The following is a 23375-nucleotide window of genomic DNA, read 5'->3' as shown; positions in this document are numbered from 1 at the left end:
AAATGTCCAACTACATACAGAAAATACTTTTCATTATATTATTCTTACTTCTATTTCATTGAGTAACTGTAGAATGGTCACCAGTCCACATTAACATAAATTCAAGAGTATTCTGGGCTTCCTAATCTTGCAACAAACATTGTTTAGTAATATTGATTTTATAAGTAATATTGGCACAATCTTTCTTAAAAGTTTTACATAATAGTCACATCTCACCTTTTTGCAAAACCTTTGGCAGAAAATCTGACAATGTGTGGTGAAATACAGATAGATTGCTATGGTTGCTTAATATTTCTCCTATACTACTTAGAATCTCCAAACAGTATTAAGTCATATCTTTAAAAAAGACAACTTAGTGTTAAAAGACTTAAAAGCTGTATCTGTCAAATTATTGTATTCATATAATCTGATTTTTTTGGTTATGTTTAACTTGTTTATATTTTTAAGATTCAAGAGTAATTCTTTGTAATGTTCTATAAAACTACCAAGCATATTTATAGATGTTTGCATACAGCTAAGTTAAATTCAGAAACCCTTTTATTAACTAGAATTTGGTTAAGTAGAGGGACTGAAACATATCTCTATATTTGTAGCATTTACTAGTAGGAGTAAAGCAAGCCTTAAAAATAATGAAATCCACCTGTTAATTAGAAAAATGGTTTAAGCAGAGGTATTATTATTTGTTTGCTATATTATAATTTTATACTAGATTCTGTCTAGTTTCAGTAATGTTAAAATTGTTATTAATGCTATTTTGACGAAAACTAAATTTAAAATTGTGTTTAATATGTGACATTCTATCTCTAAAATAATAATACACTATGGGATATTTGCTTCAAATACATGTTTTCACTGTTTTTCATAAGTTGAAAATGAGGGTCTTTTTTTGAACTACTGGTGAATGTAGGAATTGAGCCAAAATGATTTGATTCTCTTCAATCTCTTTAACCACCTCTGCCAGCAACAACTTTAGAAAGAAAAAAAAAAGCAGCATGTGTAAAGTTAAGTGTGTTTCTATATGATAAGAATGAATGGTATGTGAGAATTTTAACAAAGACAGGCATCTGAATTCAAAGTAGTTTCAAAATGGTGATTTCCAAGAAGCCACATTTGTGAACTATTTTTACTAGAAAAATTATAATAGATTTAGTAAAATATTTTGTAGTTATATGTGTTAAAATATTTTAAGATCTTTGTATTTAATTATCTTTAGGAAATGTTTAACTTATCTATTCAAAAACTTTAATAGGAATTCTAATGATAGGGTACTATAAAATAAACTGGCTCCAAGTGAATTATTTGAAATCATTTTAAAAAATAAAAAAATATCAACTCATTTTGTAAATGTCTTCAATAAGTAATCAATAACTTCACATAGTTTAAAATTTGTTCTATAATAGTCATCATGGTACTTCTATGGTACATCATGGTACTTCACTTTCTCCCAAACAAAATGTATCTTCTTTATAAATTAGTGTGCATTAATCTATTTGTTAGAGTTAAGGCATAGCAATTTGTAGTCTCATTTAAAATTTCTATTTTAGGATAATAATTATTCATGTTTCATACAGGCCAATTATATATATATATATATATATATATATTATATAATAGATACATTGCTGGATATATTTTTTGTGATAAAACATCCAAATATATACCATGTGATTTTATTTAGGACATTATTAAATATCATTCTTAATAAACACACAGAAAATCTTTACAAACTCATGAATTTTTTTCTTGAATATAAGTATTAAATGTTTAAAGAAATTCCTGTTAGTATTTTTAAAATCATCTCAAATTAACTATAGTTAAAACTTTCTTTTTTCTATCACATGTTTTCTCTTTCTCACCTGTGGATACATAGGCATAAGTAAGTAAATAATATCATTCTAATACAAGGGCATTATAAAATAGATGTGATAGAATAGATTAAATGGTATTTTACTATAACTACAGTGAGCTTCATCTTTTACCACAGAATCATTTTCTTTTAAAAGGAACACGTTATCTTCCACATCCAAATTACTTTTGGTGTCTTGAAATGCCTGAGCTTAAAACCAATATTCGCAGTGACAAGCCTGGCTTTCAAGTTATCTTTGTTTTTAATTGAATACAAAAATATTTATAGATTCCCTTAAATTATAAATTATGTGATATCATTATTTAGATCATTTTGTCCAAGAGAGAGCAAATCAAGACCAGTTGTCCACAAAAGCAATGACCAAGTAATGTGCAGTTAAATGAATTTTTACATACTTTAAAAATGTCTCTCCAATATCAGAAAACATAAAAGTGTTGGCTGCCAGATTATTCCAAATTGTCAGCACTTTCTGAATCACTCAGATGGGGCTGAAACTCTAGGTCCATCATGTAGCATTCTTTTTTAGAACTTGTGTATTTTTGCCACATGACATGTTAACAACTTTAGCTTTATACATCATTTTATTGCCTAAACTATTACCCTGATTTTTCAATGTGGCTATTTAGTTCTTATTCAAAATATCCCCCCTTTTATTTCCATTTTTAATGGAATGTAAATATTAAACAATTACTAAAATAAATTTGGTATTCTGTTTGTACTGGAGAGTAAACCTAATTAGAGACAAATTTAAACTCTAGTACCCAAACTTTCTGGAGGAAGGTCCCCAAGCTTTCAATAAAGGCACTTAATTTGTGTTCTTTGGCTTTTCCAAGTTTGTTTATATCTCAAAGCTACCTATGATTCACCATTTACAGAGGAGCAAATCTTCAATGACATTAAAGCCATATAATTTTAACGTAAATATTCTCAATAAGGGAAGTCTTTTCTAAAAATTAAATGAAGGAAATACCAGCAGCTCCTCAGCCAATTGGCATTATTTATAATGTTTTAAAATTAAGTTAAAATTTAAACAAGAAAATCATCTCTCTTCAGGATCATAGCATAAATTCAAATGTGATTTTGAATTTTGTGAGAAGTCTCCCTCTGTGTTTGTGGACTGTTAATTCTCATAATCTGAAAAATAAAATATCCCTTTCTGTATTCTTTGGCAAAATTTCTCACAGATCAGAGTACTTTTAGCTCTAGGCCAGAATTATCGAGATGAAGGATAGTGGAGATATACTGATTCAGATACAGCCAAGGATCTTTTATGCATAACTGTCAGCTCTGAGCATCCTCAAGCAAGGCCAAGGATACAGAATCAAAGGCCAAGTTGCTTGTCTTTAATTTGGAGCATTGTGATTTATACATGAGTGAACTGTTATGTGAAGAGTTGGATACTTTGCTGTATCAAACTAACTGGGTTGGGGGAAAAAAAGCAGTCTAGAGACTGACACATCTTTTTTTAATATTTTTTATGCTACTCCCAACTCTCAAGATTTTACTGCCTTATCTTTTTGAGAATAGGAATTTGAAAGTAATGTTTTGCTTCAGTAAATTAGTGTTGTTTGGCATTTTATATTTTGAAGTAGTAATGAGAACCATAAAAACATCTTTCTCATGAAAGCTGTCACAAATTGTTTCCTTACATTTCATTATCTTCTTTTCTTTCAAGTCTTTTCCTTCTCTACCATTTTCAACAAAGCAGGGGAAATAACTCACTCTCAGAAGACAGGACAAATCAGCAAGTTGTGATGCCCTTTTCTTCCAATACCATTGAGGCTCACAAGCCAGCTCATGTAGATGGATCACTTAAAAACAACCAACAGAAGTCTCCAAGAAAATTCACATTTTTATCCTATAAGGACGGCTTAAGTACTTACAACCCCCTTTATAAGGAAAAGATAGGTCCAATATCAACACATTCAGACATTTCCTTGAGAACAGATTTTGAAGACCCATTTTTAGTGGAAACACAAGTCAAGAGTCAGTCCCTGAGGGGCCCAAGAGAAAAGATTGAGAGGATGTGGAACCAGCCAGTCAGCTTACCTAGGAGACTGATGCGAAAGGTTCCAAACAGACCAGAAACCATAGATCTGATGCAATGGCAGAACACCTGGCAAAAAGCTGAAAATAAAAGCAATGGAACCTACTCCAACAAAAATGGTAGTAGTAATCCATTGTTTACAACCGAAGATACATATCTGACCAAGAGAGAAGAAATAAGGCAAGGTGAACCACTGGCTATGAAAGAAACAGAACAATTGAAATCTCTAGCTTCAGACTCTTCATTTTCTTCTTCTTGGTCTCACCTCTCTTTCTCCACTTTGCCAACTATTTCAAGAAGTGTGGAACTCAAATCAAAGTCTGATGTTATCACTTCTCCTACTGAATGCTCTTTGGAACTTTCTCCTGCAAGGTCTTGCGTTTCAAATTCTTCAGTCTTTAAGAGACAAACACCCCCATGTATGTTGGATATTGAAACCAAAAGGAACGTTTTTGAAAATCTTCCCCATCCATGTAACATCTCTGTCTTGTCTCCTTCCCCTCCTTCTCCTCCACCTCTTCCTCCTCCTCCTCCCCCTGCTCCTTCTCTTGTCCTAACTCCCTTTTCTTTTTCCTTTCCTCCTCCTCCTCCTCCTCCTTGTAGTCCTCCTCCTCTTCCACCTCTTCCTCGTTCTGTTCCTACTGTTTTTCCCCCTGCTTCTTTTTCTCTACCCCCCTTTCCTCCTCTACCTCCACCACCTCCTCCTCTTCCATGCCCACGGCCTCCTTCAGCTTCAGCTCTATCCACAGAGGGTGTTTGTATACCAGATATTAAATGCACTACATATATAACTCCTGCCAAGGAAATCAAAGCTGCTACAATGCACCAATCCACATCAAAATCAGTGTGTAAGACAGACCCTCAAAAAGAACCAAAAGGCATCCTCAAACATATTAAAAACTTAGCAGAACTTGAAAAATCAATAGCTAACATGTACAGTCAAATACAAAAGAACCGTCCACCCACAAACATCTCAAAACTTCAAACTTCTTGCACTTCAGAGATAACAAATATGGGAATCACATCTGAACAAAACCAGGAGAATTCAAACAATACCGTGGAGGAAATTGAAAAACAATCGCACAGTCAATCTACTGCACTGTAATGTTGATTTTCCTATTTTAACTGTGAATCTTTTGTTGATCATAACTTCAAGCTGAACATCAAATTTGAACATCAAAGAAGATTCTACTGTTTTACCCCAAACTCAATGCAATGCTGTTTTTTCCATAGTTTTAATTTAAAAGATTATTAACTTCATCACTACTAACTCATGTAGTAGATTTACCTTAATTTTCTTAACTACAAAGTAGCATTATTTGTCCTACATTTATTTGAAAAGTAAGTAATTTTAATCTGTTTTTGATGGGGAGATACGGGCATGAAAGTTAGATACCCAACCTCACAAAAAGGATTGTTTATTATGTTGATGCTTTCATTTTACTTTTTGATCATTGTTTCATATGAATGTTCCAGGAAAAGATAGCCTTTTAAAAATAAGCTAAAAGTCATACCATATATTCTGTTTTTCTTTTTTTGTTTTGTTCTCTTGAAGCCTATGTATTTGCTAGGAAGAAATACTTCCAAAGTAATATGCTATGTACTCATAACTGTAGGGGATAACAGGCTTAGTTGTTTCAAAATAAACCCCAGGTGCTATAATATGTAGTCATCTGTTTTCTTTTAACAACATTCTTTACTCTGGCTTGCTTTTGTCTTACTAGTATGCTCATAAATTTGATAAATCTTTTACTTTTTTCAATTGCTGTCTTATTTATTTCTCATTGTGCATTCCCTTCTTTTCTTTATAATGCAAATAAATCTTGAGATGTTGACTTTTGTAAGACATTTCATTGTTCCCACAAGTGTTTAAAGTGCTATTTAATTTTGCTCTGTCACATTATTATATCATCTCTTTAATTATAATTTTAAAGATTCTCCTTCAAAGAAAATATTTATGTCCAGTTTAATAAATGAAATAATATTAAATTTAAATACAAAATCAAGTGGTATTATATTTGGTGAACTATCACCAGTTTTATCTAGGCCTTTTGCTCCTTGTTTTCAGCAAGAAGATAAAAATTTATACTATGGAAATAAATTTCTTTAGTTCAAATAGTTGTTAATATCTTAGAGCTCTATTCTTGTTAAATTTCTAAATATTAGTTAAACTAAGGAAAATATTCCTAAATTCTTCACTGAGCATATTTTAGCCCAATTTCATATTTATACATGCATATACATATTATTATATACAATGATATATATGCATGTCTGTATATGTGTATATAATGTATAGGATGTGACCATCAAGTAATTGCTTTGTTTTGCCCATAAAACATGTGGAATGAATTTCATCTAGTGGAAATCCCTATTTTTGAATGGAAGTACAATTATTTTTTTATTTCTGGAATTTTAATATTTTAGAATATATGTCTGCCCAGAGAAAGGTACATTTGTAAATTAGCTCTATATGTATGTTCCAAGAAACAGCAGAAATATTTCAAATAATCTATGATTGTTATCATAGATTCTCTTATTTCTTTGAAATAACAGAAACTTCCATTCAAGTTAAGCTTGATAGTTAATTAAATATATTCACATAGTTTGAGGGGCCTACATTTTGCCATCTTAAAGATTTGTTCAGCCCTGATATTATCTGACATTTCTTTGAGAATTTGATCTGGCATTACTAATTAACAAGGTTATATTTTTTAAAAAAAATCTAAGTTTAATTATTTTCATTAGCTCATCTGCTTCAGATTCTTTTCATCGGAAACAAGAGTAATTTCTTGCTTGGGGTTCTTGAACCTGATTTTTTTCTCTCTTTCACTGAAAAACTTCAGTTGGAGTTTTTGTTGGCAGCTGGTCATATGCATGAGAACTTGTGCTAGTTGGCGGACTCTGACAAGGTATTTTTCACAATTATGTGAGCATTTAATGTGAGTGTGTGTATTTTTAAGCTAATTTATATAACTTTTTGTGAAACTTAGAATTCCTTGATATTGAAATTTCTAACTAGTGACCAACAAAATATTATAACAAATTCAAATAATATTTTTGTGTAAGGACCTAAGCATTATTAAATTGTTATATTGCCTTTTTCTATAATATTTTAATATTTGTGTAATCTAAATTCTTTAATATTTTATAGTTTTCAAATGAAACATTCATTCTGTTTTATACTTAATAGTATTTCATTGACACATTGCATTTGGAGTTCTCTGAGTTCCTCATAAACATCAGTTAAAATATCTTCTGTAATATGAGACCTATAAATATTATTTGAGTATACAAGCTCAATAACCTAATTTCTACAACCTGACAACCAGTCTCTAAAAAGGGAATATTTTTATGCTATATTTGTTGAGGTCCAATTATCATATAAGGAGCTATTAGATATCTTATTTAAAATACATATCATTGAATATATGCTAAAATTAAAATGCATCAATATTATATTACTGATTTTATAACTATCAATAGTCATGGTTTGAAAACATACAGGGAATTATAAACATTGACTCTATTTTGTAACACTTTTATTTCTTCCTTTGAGCTAAACCAAGCCATATAAATAACTACCTGAAAGGCAACAAAAAGATTAATGAAAACAGTATTTTTTTATGTCCATTATTCATGGAAAACATTGATAATGAATAGAAATTGAAATATGTAGAAAATAGAGTTTAGGTTTTTTTGTATTTTTGTGTGATTCACATGGCTCATTTATTATTATTAAAACCAGACTATGAGTTTTCTCTAATTTTTCTCTAAAAGAAATTGAAAGGAAGTTGAAAATGTCTAAATTTTTAAAAGCATTAGAAGGATGATCATTCCCACAAATATTAGCAGAAACATATAGGCACTCTATAAAATTTACTATAGAACTCTTTAAAAAAGTAGTATTTATAATATATTAACTTAACTTTATCACCAACAGTTTCAGCAAAGAGTGTGTTAAAAACTTAAGATGCTTTCAGATAAATAGACTTTAATCTGATGACGACCTTGGAGTTTTTAAAAAATATTTTACAAAGGTTGTGTGGTTGGAATTCCTAATAAATCTTCACTATAGTAGTATGTTAACTTCATATAGTATGTTCAACAGCATCAATTTAATACTTTAGGTTAATCATTCAATTTATAATAAATATAAATTTCTTATAATTACTTACATTCACATTGAATATGCTGTGCCCTTTTTTCTTTCTCAAGTATGGTCAAATACTACACCAATTTGTGGTCCATGAACTTTATTAAGATTTATGCACTAGTGAATATTTGGCTATTATATTTAACATTTTGACTTTATTGTAATGATATAATTGACCCTTAAAATGTAGTCAATATTTTGAATTCATTATTCTTACAACTAAGTTGACATATGCAAATATATATATATATATATATATATATATATATATATATATATATATATATACCTTGCCATCATTTGGAAGATGAAACTCTATTTATGGAGATAATTTTTCATCTTGTGCCCACTATATTCTTCATATATAAAAAACACATCTTTCTCCCACTGAATATTTTTTATATAGATCAAGGCTCATATAGAACAGAGATACATTGGATTATTATTATCCCAATTGATCACAACGGAGTCAAAAATGTGTGTTGCTATACACTATTTAGATAAAATAGTGTTTAGATAAAATAGTTGTTGTACCTACAAAATGAGGGCTTGGGGTGATAACTGCTTTTAGTAATTCAGGCATGAAACTTTGGTCTTCCTTTCTTGTTCATGCCACAAAATATATTTCCCACTTAGGCAGTGTTTAGTAAAAGTTATCTATTTTACTCAGATTCTTTTAAATGGCCCTTATCTATAATTTAATCTGAAAATCTGGGTGTTTAATTCTTCTTTCTTTATTTCTGCCTTTCAGGAGAGGTTATGCACCAGAGGTAAGGGATTTATGGTATTATATCAAGATTCCTGGGAGATTATTTGTGTAATAGGCAGGACTAAAATACATTGTTTTGAAGCAAGATTATTCTTCTTCAATTCAACCAAAGCATGCAAATAAACTTTTCTACTTCTTTTCTTTTATAAATGTTGCTTCTCTTCTTTGAGGTTTTAAGACTATGGTTCAATGGATAAACAAAGATCAATTGCTTACATTTTCAAGGATAAATTTATTTGTCCTGAATTACAATTGCTCAGTATTGTCATACTCCCTTAAATTCATCTTTCTAATATTATAATCTAATTTAGAAATTATGGGATTGCTTAATGTTTGGTCTTATACCAATCTAAAACTTTTTCTTATCACTATATTGGAATGGACTTTGACTTATTTATTTTAAATTCTGATTGTTACTACATTTAAGTTTTCTACTGCATTACTGTGACTCAGTCTACAGAGAACATACCTGGCACTTTCATCAATAGCATTTGGCTCCCTATATTATAATTAATGTTAACAATGAAGTTATTGAGAACCTAGTTAAATTTAACATATAGCTTCTTAGTCAAGAGAAATAAGTATATGACCTAAATGGCTTATACTTTAGGATGCATACATCCTATATTATATAGAAATCAAGTTGAATGCCTGTATGAATTTCAGGTGTCAGGCATGATTATAGCATCTCAAACTAAAACTTCCCTCACCTTTAAATGAGTACCATAACTAGACTAACTCACTAACAGTTGTATTATAAGATGTCCAATCTTCAATTAAATATTTACTTTATTGTGCATGTCCAACAGATGTTTCATTCATGGAATTATCTCCCAGAATCTTCTACTCACCTTTCCAGTGCTTTCTTTAAGATGTGTGATATAATTATTAAGCCCCTAAGAGTTGATAATCCTAAATTTAAACTTTATGTCTTGGTCTCATCCTGTTAAAGTCTAAATCATCATGAAACTAACCATTTGTGAATGATTTCCCTATTCACAAAAGACTTTGTATAAAAACACCATTGACTTTTGATAAAAAGTAGAAGGAATGGGTATCATGTCTTGAATATGATCTCAAATACACTACAACTGTATCATTCTATGTGTTCTACTGTTCTTCCCAATGAATCTGATTATATTTAATATGACTGGAGAGAAAAAAAAGAGGGACAATTTAAAACAAATATAAACTTGTTAAAAATAATTATATCATGCTTAAAGTGCTCTTAGAAGCATAAACAGTTCTTTGTGCTATGAAACTTAAAAAATCTTTCTAGATTTTTTTTGTTACGGTTATTAAATTTGGTATTAATTAAAACAATTATGAAATTAAACAAATGAATCCTTTATTACTTAGTGTTCCAATATAGAGAATTAGCCAAAATATTATTTAATGTTTTTGATAGCTGTCACATAAATAATGAGCCATAATCCCAAAGTAACCAGTTTTAAGCTGTAGCCTTTTTTTCCCCTCTCTTCTCAACCATAACCTACTTTTCCCATCTGAATTATTTTCTAAATCTTTTTCTTTTAATTTCCTTTGGCAGGAACAGCAACTGCTGAGGCCTTCTCTTCTTAAACCAGAGGTATCAATTTTCATTTTCTTTTCAACCTTATTAAACCTTCACAATATATGTATGTGACTTTAGTACTTTTATGTTCATCTTACATGTAGACAGAGTGGGTGGCTGCCAGTATGGTATAATTTTACAAGAGAAAGAAAAACTCATTTCCAGAGAAATGCTAAACATATTTGATAACTCAAATTCCATATGTGTAATATCATTCTCTAGAAATTAGGCAAATAATATTGTATTAAAAATAAGCCATCTGGCTGGGGCTGGGGCTCAGTGATAGTATACTTGCCTAGCATGAGTGAGGCACTGGGGTTGAGTGTCAGCAGCACATATAAATAAATAAAGGTTTATAAAAAAACTGAAAAAAAATTAAAAATAAGCCATCATTGAATGAAGCAATTCATGTATCTGATCAGTATTTACCTAAGTATATAGAGATTCAACAGATCCATGCTTGAAGTCAGACCTAAATTAGGCAAAACCTAAAGAAAGAATGCTAACATCTGTCCTGATTCAAAATACTGTCTTTGGGCACATGTGTATTGCACAGTGTCTGTGATATTTTTTTTTCTGAAATGTGAAAAAAATTTTCAAGTTTATATAATAAATTCATATTATTTATGTATAACAGCATGTCTATATATTGCCATAATTAAAAATAATGTAGTGCTATTTTAAAATACTTTTCTTTGTGATAAATTTAGTTTTTTATAAGCTACATTTATAAACATTTTAGTCCTTTTCCTTTAGAACAGAATCCTACCTTTTCTAAAGAGAGGCATTTCTTGCTTAGAATTTAGTCATCATAATCTGGAGATTGGGTGGCAGGGATATCCAGGTTTTAAAGATTTTTAACAAAAATTTACATGAAGAGAAGAATTTCCAGAATATAGAATTAGTAAACTCAAGGTTAAAGTCTAAACACCAATTATTAACTGTAAAAGCCCTGCAAGATATGCATCCTCCTGAACATCAATTTCATATTCTAAAAAATGTTGGTAGTAATGTCCAATATATTGATATCTAGTTAAGCAATTGGAATGTAGCAGGATGAAATTCAATAAATGATAGTTATAATAGTTGTTTTGGTTTACATAGATGTTTATAATAATAAGATCCAAATAAACTTTATATTCTCTGATCAGCAACAAATATTAATTTTTAAAATAAAATTAAATGTTTGATCTACCCATAAAATCATTTTTTAGTACATTATTTTGCATGATTTTCTAAAATTCAGTATTTCCCAACTAAAGAGATGCTAAAAGAGACTGCATGGTACATAAAGAGGAGGAACATTCCATTGAATTTTTAGGTCAATTCAGGGGTCTTACCAGTCACTAGGTCCTTCCCCAGTTTCTTAATTTCCTCTCTTTTCCTCTCTCTCTTTCCCTTCACTTCCCCTCCCCCTTCTTTTTGTTTTTGCAGTACTAGGGATTAAACCCAGTGGCATGATAATGCTATTACATCTACTACTTCTTTAGTATTTTGTAATTTTTATTTTAAGACAGGGTCTTGCTAAGTTACCCAGTCTATGCTTGTACTTGGGATCCTCCTACCTCAGCCTTCTGACTCACTGGTGTTAATAGAGTGCACCACAGCGCACAGCCCTCTGTTTCTTTTTTTGAAGTGATGTTTCTCTACTCTTCATTCATGAGCTGCATAAGCATTCAAAAGGCATAGTTCAAGTCACTCTTTTCTGTTAATTTCTATCCTCTTTTTCCAGCTAAGTCACTGCAGAGTGACTGACTGAGTCAAGACTCTCTTGCTGAGTTTCCTGGGCACCTATGCCAGTCCTGTCTCTGCTTTATTACACTTTCAAAGTAATTGATGCTGGATATATAATGTAGTTAGGGAGAGCTGAGCCTTACTCTCTCTCTAGGAAAAAAGAACATGTCCATATATTATTATCAGAATTTATTAAAATTCTACTTTAAAACCACTTGAAAGTCTTAATCTATGTATATTATATTAAAGACATATTGGTCAAGAAGTATAAATGTATTGATTCTGAGTCTTAGCGCATTTTAAAAGAATGAAAGTATTACATTGTTAGATGACTCAAAAATGTAAGTTTACCATTGTGTTATCATTATCTTTTTTCAATTTTTTAGTTTGAACAACTTAAATCTACACTATTACTTTGTTTTAATTTCTTACTGTTCTTTCTTAATCCAATCCCATTTCCTGCTTCTTATTTTTGTTGCTATTGTTGTTGAAATAAATCCTGTAGCTACAAAGAAGTGCAAATCCTTTCATATGGTTACATATAAAGAATGCCCAAACACATTTTACCAGATCTCCAGAAGCTCCTTTATGTTGACATCCAGATACTGATTTCCCTTCTCCTAATCACTCAACTGGCTTGTAGCACACACCTTAGTCTGTTTTTGAACATACAAGCTGAATAATACAGTGTTTTTTATGTGTATGTGACTTCTTTTGCTGATCATTCTGTTTGAGAGATTCACCTGTATTGTGGTGCATTTAGCTCATGGGCTTTTGCATTGGTTCTGATTTTTTTGCTGTCATGAATAATGCATTTTGGTGCACAAGTGTACATAATACTCTTGGGTATATAATTATAAATTGAATTTATTTGAAAGATGGATACATATATTTTACTATTATTGACATTTTCCTGAGGATTTTACCAATTTATCATCTCTCTAGAATTGTATAAAGGTCCCAGTTATCCCATGTTCCTCCCAACACATAGTATTGCTTATTATTATTATTTGTAATTTCTGTAATTTTGATGGGCAAACTGATCTAGTTTTAACATCATAATTGAATATCTCTGCATTTGGCTCAAAGTATTTGTAAACTGTAAAGTTGTTATGTAGATTATTAGTAGAGCAGAAGAGTCACAAACTTTAAATAACTATAGGAACCAGAGAATGCAGTTTATTAGATGCAAAACAAAGGCAGGTGGCAGATTTAAGATGATAATGAGTATAGTTGTAGCATAGTGTGGTTGAATAATATGGTTGGGCATGATGTAGTAACCAAGAGAGAATATGGTTACCATAATACCATCTAGATCTTTGACATGTAGAAACATGGTATTTGTGCTGCCCTCTTTCTGCTTTTCAAGAGAAAATAAAAACCCATATTTTTGGTGGCATTCTCTAAGGGTTGATGGCAAATAATTCAATATTTTTAAATCAGTTTGGCCAATCTTAGCAAAAATAAAAGTCATTATCTATACTTATCTTGCAGGCTATTAATTTCCACACTTCCTAAGTGATGTAATTGTGGTATCAGAGAAGGGCAATTTTTTTCCCATCTCATTAGTACACTTGGATTAAGGAAATTAATTCTTAGGAATAGCATATAATCTTAAGTAAATATCAACCCATTTTCCTGTAGATAGCTATGCTTTTTCATCCTCTTATTCTATTGCAAATTTAATTTGATTAGTCATTTCTTAACATGTCAAAACAGAATTAAAAAAGCAAATATAAGGAAATTACATTTAACATTTAATTGTTGTTGAAAATTATTCTAATATATATTCCTCAGGAAAAATATTTTTATAAGAACATAGTTGAAAAAAATCAGTATAATCTGGAGTTTAGAAGTAGAAATGTTGACAGGATCCCTTCATTTAAAGAAGGCCTTCGCCAGGTGTAATAATGCATACCTGCAATTCTAGCTTCCCATTCAGGAAGCTGAGACAAGAGGAGGTCAAAGTGAGGCCTACTTGGAAAACTTAGCAAGACCCTGTCTCAAAGTAAAACAATACTTTTTAAAAAGTCTTAAATCCAGAAGTAGCATTAAGTGCCTTAAAATGTAAACATCCTTGGGAGACATCACACAGTAACTCAGATTCTTATTAGTGTATAAATTATTATTATCAAAAAATTTTACATAAAGAGTTTAAATAAATGGGAGAATAGTAGAAAACCATTGGTGGAAAGATGAAAACATGCTACAGATAATGTTATAATTTTTGTCAATTCCAAAGGCTATTAATAATGTAATTGAAGATACAATTAAGTTTAACTGTCTTTTTGTAATTTTAAAAGTCATTCAGGAATAAGTGAATATACTCATTTGAAAATATTAAGAGATTTTTAATTAGGAAAAAGTTACTTCCTCTTCCTTTAAGTAAAATCTAATTATACAATCTTATTTTTTGTGAGTACTTGTGGCCAGAAAACAAACAAAAAAGGAATGTGTTTAAATAACACTTTTAATTATAGTTATTTTGGCAGGAATATTTTCAGAATCATCAAATTCTAGGTGTGGAAATCTTACTTCGAGCTGAACTGTGATAAGAATTTGTTTTCAAATGCAATTTCTCTTTTTGAACAATAGGAGTTATCCATGGAGTCTGGAATTGATCCTGGCCAGGAATATGGACAAGATTATTACAGTTAAGAGCATGGGTACATCTTCAGATTTTTTTATTCAGAATCTTATATAGTATTTATAAATAATAGGAAGCCATTTATTGATTTTTTTGCTAGCATTTATTATTTCAAAGTCATTTCATTAGTTTTATGTTTGAAAAATGAGTAATGTATTTACCTTTAATTTCAATCAAGTTTTAAGCATTTTTCTATTTGGCATATATTGTAATTTTAGAAATGTATTAAAATTATTTATATTTATTTAAATGTGAAATAAAAGTCAAACATATTTGCTCAATTCCTAAATTCACCTTTATCTTCATGTGATATGCTTAACATTTTTTAAACCAGTCTAGGTAAAGTTTTGATCAAAAATGATTAGAAGGTGGAAAACATACTTAAGAATCCAAGAACAAGTATTTCAAAGGTTATTTCTCCACATGTACACTTCACTGCTTAAAGGAATGCAACAGAAGAATGTATATCCATTGTCAACCATGTTTGAAAAAACCTTCAGTGTAAATATGTAGACTTTATGTTCTGAATCAGCTATTGTACTTTCAGAAGGAACATATTTTGTGTCTTACATTATTCACTTCATTAAGGAGCATTATGCCTTTTGTTCTCATTCTATTCTCTCAAAACTTATATCTAAAATAACTCAACTCTCTTTATTGTTATTCCAGGGTATCATTATGGCAAAAATCTTTGGTCATCAGGTAGTAGTTCTTACCCTATAGTTTTGTAGCTAATTTAAAAGGAGCCTAATAGATGCTATATAATATCTGTAGACTGAATGGTGAAGAAAAAGAAGAAAACAGAGATCATTCATGGTAGATTATACATATACCACAGGAAAAAAGTACTTAGGTTTTTAGTTTCTTTTACAGGTATGAAATGCCTCAATATGGAAGTCGACGTCGATTGTTACCACCTGCTGGACAGGAGGAATATGGTGAGGTGGTTGGTGAAGCTGAGGAGGAATATGAGGAGGAAGAGGTAAATTACCATAATTCCATTATGTGGGATAATATTGAAGAACAACATTTTAAATTCTATTTGTCTACCAGTATAGAGACTATTTCTACCTTTAAAAAATCCTATTCATTTACCAATTGTTTTCCACAGAAATTTAACATTGCTGGTCATTTTATTGCTTTATCTATGGAGGGAATTAATTTTAATAGTTTAATCTGTTTCCTTCTATAAAGTGTTAAATATCTGGAAAAAGCTACAATAATTTTGTTTCCTAAAATTGTAAATATTGCTCCATGAACTTAATATATAATCAAATATGTTTAAAAATATACAACACAATGGCTACTTTTGTACCTACACTGCCTAACATATCTAAAAATCATGAAAAATAGTCTCCATCTTTCAATCATTGGAAAAGGATAAATTATTTCTACCTACATATCTGAGGAAATTATGTAATCATGCATAAATTAGTATGAACCAATTTTATCAAATTCTTTGCCTACACTATTAATTTTGCAGATTTATCCTCTCCCCCTCAATAATAACAAATGAATGGCTCAGTAGGCCTAACCTGTTCAAAATTTAAGAAAATAGCCAATTTTTATGTAAACTTTTAGATAAACTAATGTATTTTCATGACTTTAAAAGACTCTTTATATCTTTAGCTAAAGGAAGACACAAGAAGCTACTGCCAAAATCTAGAGATAGAAAGGAAAGAGCTAGTGGCTATTTCTTTCTAGATCTAAATGCAAAAAAACTTTGAATTAAAAAAATGACATATCACTAGATTTTCCTAGATAGCCAAAAGTAAAACAGTTTATACTCACTTAATCTACCTCTATCTATACATGGTAGAGAATTTTGTGATGCTTTCTGAAATTTTGCTTGGGTGAAGTTATCTCCCTGCATATTCTTTCCTACTACTTTATACATGACATGGAACAAGATCATACCATAGCTATTCTCACACTGACATTTCAATTGCATTCTCACAATTTTCAGGAAAAGCCAAAGAAAATTACAAAACCAAAAGTTGAAATTAGAGAGCCTAGTGAGGAGGAGGAGGAAGTGGTAGTAACTATTGAAAAGCCACCTGCAGCGGAGCCCACATACACAACATGGAAGAGGGCCAGGATATTCCCCATGATCTTTAAGAAAGTTAGAGGACTAGCTGATAAAAGAGGCGTCGTTGACCTTGAGGGTGAAGAGTGGCCAAGACGCATGGAGGAAGAGGATAAAGATTATCTGAAACTAACTCTAGACCAAGATGAAGCAACAGAAAGCACCGTAGAATCAGAGGAGGAATCCTCCAGCGATTACACTGAGTACAGTGAAGAAGAATCTGAGTTCAGTGAATCCGAGACCACAGAAGAAGAATCTGAGTCTGAGACGCCCTCTGAGAAGGAGGAGAGTTCCACTGAAGAATCAGAAGAATCCGAATCCACAGAGTCAGAAGGAGAAAAAGCTAGAAGAAACATTGTGCTTGCAAGAAGGAAGCCTGTCGTGGAGGAAGTCAAGGAAGTCAAAGGTAGAAGAGAGGAGCAGCCCAAAGAGCAAGAAGAACCCACTGTAGAAGAGGAGGAGGAACACGTAGGAGGAGAAAGTGACCTGGCCCCTGTGGAAGAATCTGCAGACCTTGATGCTCAGGATGTCCCTGAGGAGGGCAGTGCAGAATCAGCTTCTGTGGAAGGAGGCATAGAGAGTGAAGAGGAGTCAGAATTAAGTGTTAGGAGCCACAGCAAAAATATTGATACAGGCACCTTTGGATTTTATTGACTGCCAGCCAGCAATTCACATTCATATGGTAATTGGACTCATGCTGTCTAGCTGGGCCCATTTTCAGGACTCAGGTTACTCATGTCACTCTTGTAATGGGAGAGTTCCCATTGGTTGGGAAAGGATGGTAGGAGGGTGTTCCGGGGGAAGGGGAAACCGCCCGGCTCAGGTAGAACACACACGTGGCGGACCCACCTGTTAGGGGACGCACACGGCCTCTCTCTAAATAAAACTTTGTCTCAGTTTGACTGGCTTGTGTTTTTGTGCCCAACCGGGTTGCAAGATTGCAAGCCCGTGTGCACTGACAACTCAGCAGGGGATCGCTCAGCAGGGGTGCCGCAGGCAGTGCTCGGCAGCAGGAGCGGGACTCAGTCGGCCCGGGGCCGGGCAGTTTGCAGCATTTTGGTGGCCCTGTACCGGGAACGCCCAAAATTTAAAGGTGAGTAATATCGCTCGCCCCTAAGGAAAGGCGACAGAATGGGTATTTCTGTTTTGATTTATTCTGCTCTTATTTCAGGCTCTCTAGCCTTACAATTTGTTCAGACGAGTTGGGATAAATGGTTAACTCAAGGTTTGAAGTTATTCGGCCCTGAGAGAGAGAAAATTGACATAATCATTTTCCTCCTCTCCGTTTCTGTTTCATTCTGTTTTGGCTTTCTTCTATCCTATCTTATTGGGTTACGTTACCTTTATAGTAGATTAGAATCTAGTAAAAAACAAACCGAAAAACTGTTAAGTAAATTGTTAGAGGTCCAGGCCATGGCAGAAAACATATTAGGTCAAGCAAAACAAAAGGTCTCTCAAGCTAGTCAGATAGAAGAAAATTTGAACAAGGCAAGCTCAGGGAAAAAACGGTCGTCAGATAGGGAGGCTGCTACTAACTCCGTTCCACCACCAGAGGGCATAGTTCAACCAACAGCTTTACCTGCCTCCATAGATGATGAACGGAATCCTGAGGCGGGACCCCAAAAACTAGCATGCCCTGTAGTTGAGCAGGGAGAAGAAAAAGAACGAGTTTACCGTGCCTTAGATTTCAAAATAAGAAAACAATTAAAGGAAGCTGTAGCAGCCTACGGCCCGGCCGCTCCCTTCACAGTCAGTATGGTCGAATCTATTACCGGCTGGAACTTAACACCAGCAGATTGGGCTAACGTGTGTAATTCTGTGCTAAATAGAGGACAGTATTTATTATGGAAAATTGCCAATGAGGAATTTTGCAAGGAGACAGCTAGGCGAAATGCAGAAGCAGGTTACCCTGAACGAGACCTGAAAATGTTACTGGGAAAAGAGGAGTTTCAAGAACAAATGCAACAGCTCAGATATGATCCTGGCGTATACGCTCAGATCGCTATAAATGCAATTAAGGCATGGAAAACTTTGAAGGGACAAGGGGATTTTCAAGGTCAACTATCTAAGATAATACAAGGAGTTAATGAGCCCTACGCTGACTTTGTAGCTAGACTTATTGAAGCAGCCTCTGAGACATTTGAAAATACAGAACAGGCAATGCCATTTATAAAACAGCTGGCTTACGATCAAGCAAATCGTTGCTGCAAAGAGGTCATTAGACCGTGGAAACAGGAAGATTTAAACACATATATTAAATTATGTAGAGACATTAATGAACAAGGACAAGTCATGGCAGCTGAAGTAAAACAGGCTTTAAGTACCAAGCCAAAAACATGCTATAATTGCAATCAAGAAGGGCATTTTAAAAGAAATTGCCCCATAGGAGGAGGGTTTAACAAAGCTAGGTATCAAAAGAGTAGAATCCCGGGTATTTGCCCACGATGCCATAGAGGGAGACATTGGGCTAATGAATGCCATTCTCAAACCACCATAGAGGGTATTCCGTTATCAAAAAATGGACAAAGACCAAGTGTCTACCCACGATATCGTGGAGAAAGGCATCAGGCCTTTATCCCAACTCGTCTGAACAAATTGTAAGGCTAGAGAGCCTGAAATAAGAGCAGAATAAATCAAAACAGAAATACCCATTCTGTCGCCTTTCCTTAGGGGCGAGCGATATTACTCACCTTTAAATTTTGGGCGTTCCCGGTACAGGGCCACCAAAATGCCGCAAACTGCCCGGCCCCGGGCCGACTGAGTCCCGCTCCTGCTGCCGAGCACTGCCTGCGGCACCCCTGCTGAGCGATCCCCTGCTGAGCTGTCAGTGCACACGGGCTTGCAATCTTGCAACCCGGTTGGGCACAAAAACACAAGCCAGTCAAACTGAGACAAAGTTTTATTTAGAGAGAGGCCGTGTGCGTCCCCTAACAGGTGGGTCCGCCACGTGTGTGTTCTACCTGAGCCGGGCGGTTTCCCCTTCCCCCGGAACACCCTCCTACCATCCTTTCCCAACCAATGGGAACTCTCCCATTACAAGAGTGACATGAGTAACCTGAGTCCTGAAAATGGGCCCAGCTAGACAGCATGAGTCCAATTACCATATGAATGTGAATTGCTGGCTGGCAGTCAATAAAATCCAAAGGTGCCTGTATCAATATTTTTGCTGTGGCTCCTAACATTAAGCAGTAGTAGTAGTAGTAGCAGTAGTAGTGAAAGTCAGTCCGGAGGTCCCTGGGGCTTTCAGGTGCCAGCCTATGACAGAAGCAAAAAGGCAAACCGAAGGAAGTCTCCAGGAGCAAACTCTGAAGGTTACAACACAGCCCTTTAGAAGAGAGAACAGTAGGTGGGACTTTTGCAGTGATGAGTGCTCTTGCGTGCAGTGCCTTCTGTGTGTTCTCTGAAACGACTCTTTAAGGGCAGTTAATTGACCAGGATTTTGATCTGACTTAAGATCAGAAGCTTGCCAGAAAAGCGATACATGATATCCAAAGAAATTGGTATATTAGACTATATTAGATTAAAACCCACTAAGATTTCCTATACTAGTAAATAGGAACACATGTAATTAGCTAGTCAATGCTTACTATTTTTTCAGCAGGATTTTTATTATGCAATATGACATTAGGTGTTATCAGTGACTCCTCTCTATTGGAATGAATTTTATATAGAGATAAGAATAGATTGATACATAATCTGTTGGAATGGATCAAATAGCTACATGGAGAGATGGTTTGTAGCTGCCACTTTCAAATGTTAGAAGTTAAATAAGATAACATATGAAAAATCGAATGTTAATATCATTATTCTGAACTGGGTTGTTTAAAACCATATTGTAGGAGTCATAATATTTTTTATCTGAGCAAGTAAACATAATAATTTTGAAATAGACTGACTCAGTGCCAAGTATTGAGAGTTCACCTAGTCCAAAAATGTAATAAGGCTTCTTTGAGAAAATGATATAGAACAGTTCAACCTTTGCCCTTTGCCCTTTCTAATGTTAATTGGAAAGAGACAAATAATTGGTGAAAATTTCGATTGTGTTTCCGTTGCTTGCCAAAGGAAAGTTTAGAATAATTGGCTTTCAGTTTTATGTACTATTGAATAACTTGTGTACTAATACTAAATAAATTATGCAATCTGGGAATATATTTTCTAAGTTAACAAAGATCTGAATGGAATGACCCAGAAAACCAGGACATTTCAAGTGAATGAATGCATTAAACATACAAAATTTTGGCTAACGGCATTAAATAAATTAGCAGGCATTGAATAAATTAGCAACTTTGGATTTAAAAACCATTTTTCAAATATGGGGAATAGAAACTTTAACATGAATGGAATAATCTACTGCTGTTCAATGCTTCCAATTTAACTTTCCTGAATAGTCAGGCAACTACAAAACAAGGGATTAGTTCCTAAGTTAAATATAAATAATACAGTTTTCTTTTCATGTAGAATAGTAATTTGATCTAAGAGCATGTGTTTCCTGGAATGTCTGCTTCCTAGCTCAGCAACACTTTATTCAAATATATCATGTTGTGAAGCCAATCAAGAATTTGTGAAACTAAACTGACGTGAATAAAGAGTTGCTTCCTTGTACCCCTCTTGACTTATTTACATTTGATAACTTTCTACATAAGACTTTTTAAAGTTTCACAGGCATTGTGTTCTTTGTCTCTTTCACTCCTTTGATAATGACTAACACTTTTTTTTTTCCTTTTATTTTGTCAGTGGGCAAGAAAGAGAATGATCAAGTTAGTTGTTGATCAAGAATATGAAACTAGTTCAACTGGAGAAGACAGTGCTCCGGAATGTCAGAGAAACCGGCTTCACAATGCTAAGATCCACAGTAATATCAATGGCAATATATATATTGCACAGAATGGTTCTGTGGTGAGAACCCGCGGTGCCTGCCTGGCTGATAACTTGAAAGTTACCTCCCCTGTCCGTCAGGGGAGGCACTTTAAGAAATTAGAGAAGTTGGCAGTGACACATGAGGAGAGTGTACCTTTGAACACATTGTCCAGAGGGCCATTTTCTACTGAGAAAATGAACAAAAGACCAACGCTGGTTACCTTTGCCCCTTGCCCTGTGGTAACTGACAGTACAGCAGCAAAGTCATTGGGGAACAGGCTGAAAAGCACAGTGGAACAGGAGTCCATGGTTGACAATAAAAACATCAAGGAGACTTTGGAATTCCATAGTGACCACACACAGTCAGATGATGAAGAGCTTTGGATGGGTCCCTGGAACAACCTCCATATACCAATGACAAAACTGTGACTGATTTTTTAAAAGTTATTTTAATTTTTACTTCAGTTTTTAATGAACTGTGCTTTTTATTGTCACTGAGAAAACAATGTATGGGATTTATATCATGCACACAAGCTAAAACTTTGAACAATATGCTTTAAAATTAAAGAAAAAAACAGATTTGCACTCACATTTGTATCAATTAATTGTTTTTCCCAGAAAATCTTTTTGGACAGAATCGATTCACTAAAAACACATCATTCAAACATTTAGCTATTTTGTTGGCTTTTGAATTATTTTTCATTTTAATAAACACATAATTTACTAAGTAATCATATTTTGTTAATTAACACAAATTGTGCTTCATTTCTAATTTCACAACACATTTTTCAGTACATATAATTTTATTTTCTATAGGCAAATGGGGAAAATATTAGAGGATTTTTATAGGTAACAGGTTTGTACAATTGTTGTCTATATTATCCCGTTTTTATTTTTTAAATGAAAGTAGTAAAGGTGAAAATCACCTGTAAATTATTCTGAATCATGGGTTTACTTTTCTTATTATCCATTTTAAAGTTTTACAGATTTTTACACACACACACACACACACACACACACACACATACACCTTTGAAGAAACATGGAACACTTCAGGTCATGTCTTTTTTTAAAAATTTAATTTACAATTTTACTTGGTTCCCCCTAAAAATACATTATCCATATTATACTTTGAGATCATTTGGTTTAGCTACTGGAAATTAAATAATTGGAGCAACAAAACAGTCTCTCACCCTCAGTAAAAGCTTACTGAGAAGTGGCAAAGGTCAAATAGGCAATATTGCATCTAGAACCACAATTTCAGTGTGGAAGTCATGGTAAGGCCAGAAAAGTCTCACATTAATGTCACTGGACATGAATATTTTATGAACCCAGCAGAAAAGAATTTGGCAGAGTTGCAAATTTATATAATATGTGAAATGCCTACAAAGGCTATAAATCCATAACTTCAAATGCATTATTATATTTAACTTCTCCCAGCTCTGGTTTATTTATAGACTATTTTGATGCACATATTTATGTGCCTGTAGTTCAGAGCCAGAAAATGATTGCCTGGGCATTTTTTTTAAAAATCAAAGAACAGTTGTTCATTTTTCACCACTGAACAAAGCACAGAGTTTTACCATTAATAGAAACTACAATAAATTATTCTTTTAGAAAAACTTGCCTTGTGTGTTGC

General features: G+C 33.1%; 1 protein-coding gene across 1 annotated transcript in view; it reads left to right on the top strand.

The window, feature by feature from the left end:
• The window catches only part of LOC144255071 (protocadherin-15-like), a 452955-nt gene extending 430790 nt beyond the window's left edge, over positions 1-22165 (top strand). The window contains 8 exon segments of the mRNA XM_077799103.1: positions 1871-1876; positions 3543-4403; positions 4518-5015; positions 8822-8840; positions 10389-10427; positions 14742-14812; positions 15667-15775; positions 21614-22165. Coding sequence (XP_077655229.1) covers positions 1871-1876; positions 3543-4403; positions 4518-5015; positions 8822-8840; positions 10389-10427; positions 14742-14812; positions 15667-15775; positions 21614-22165 — 2155 coding nt within the window.
• The last annotated feature ends 1210 nt before the right edge of the window (positions 22166-23375 follow it).

The sequence above is a fragment of the Urocitellus parryii genome, chromosome 5 (genome assembly GCF_045843805.1).
Source record: "Urocitellus parryii isolate mUroPar1 chromosome 5, mUroPar1.hap1, whole genome shotgun sequence".
Classification (NCBI taxonomy): Eukaryota; Metazoa; Chordata; class Mammalia; order Rodentia; family Sciuridae; genus Urocitellus; species Urocitellus parryii.
The sequence above is the reverse complement of the archived record's forward strand: the minus strand, read 5'-3'. Positions and strand labels throughout refer to the sequence as shown.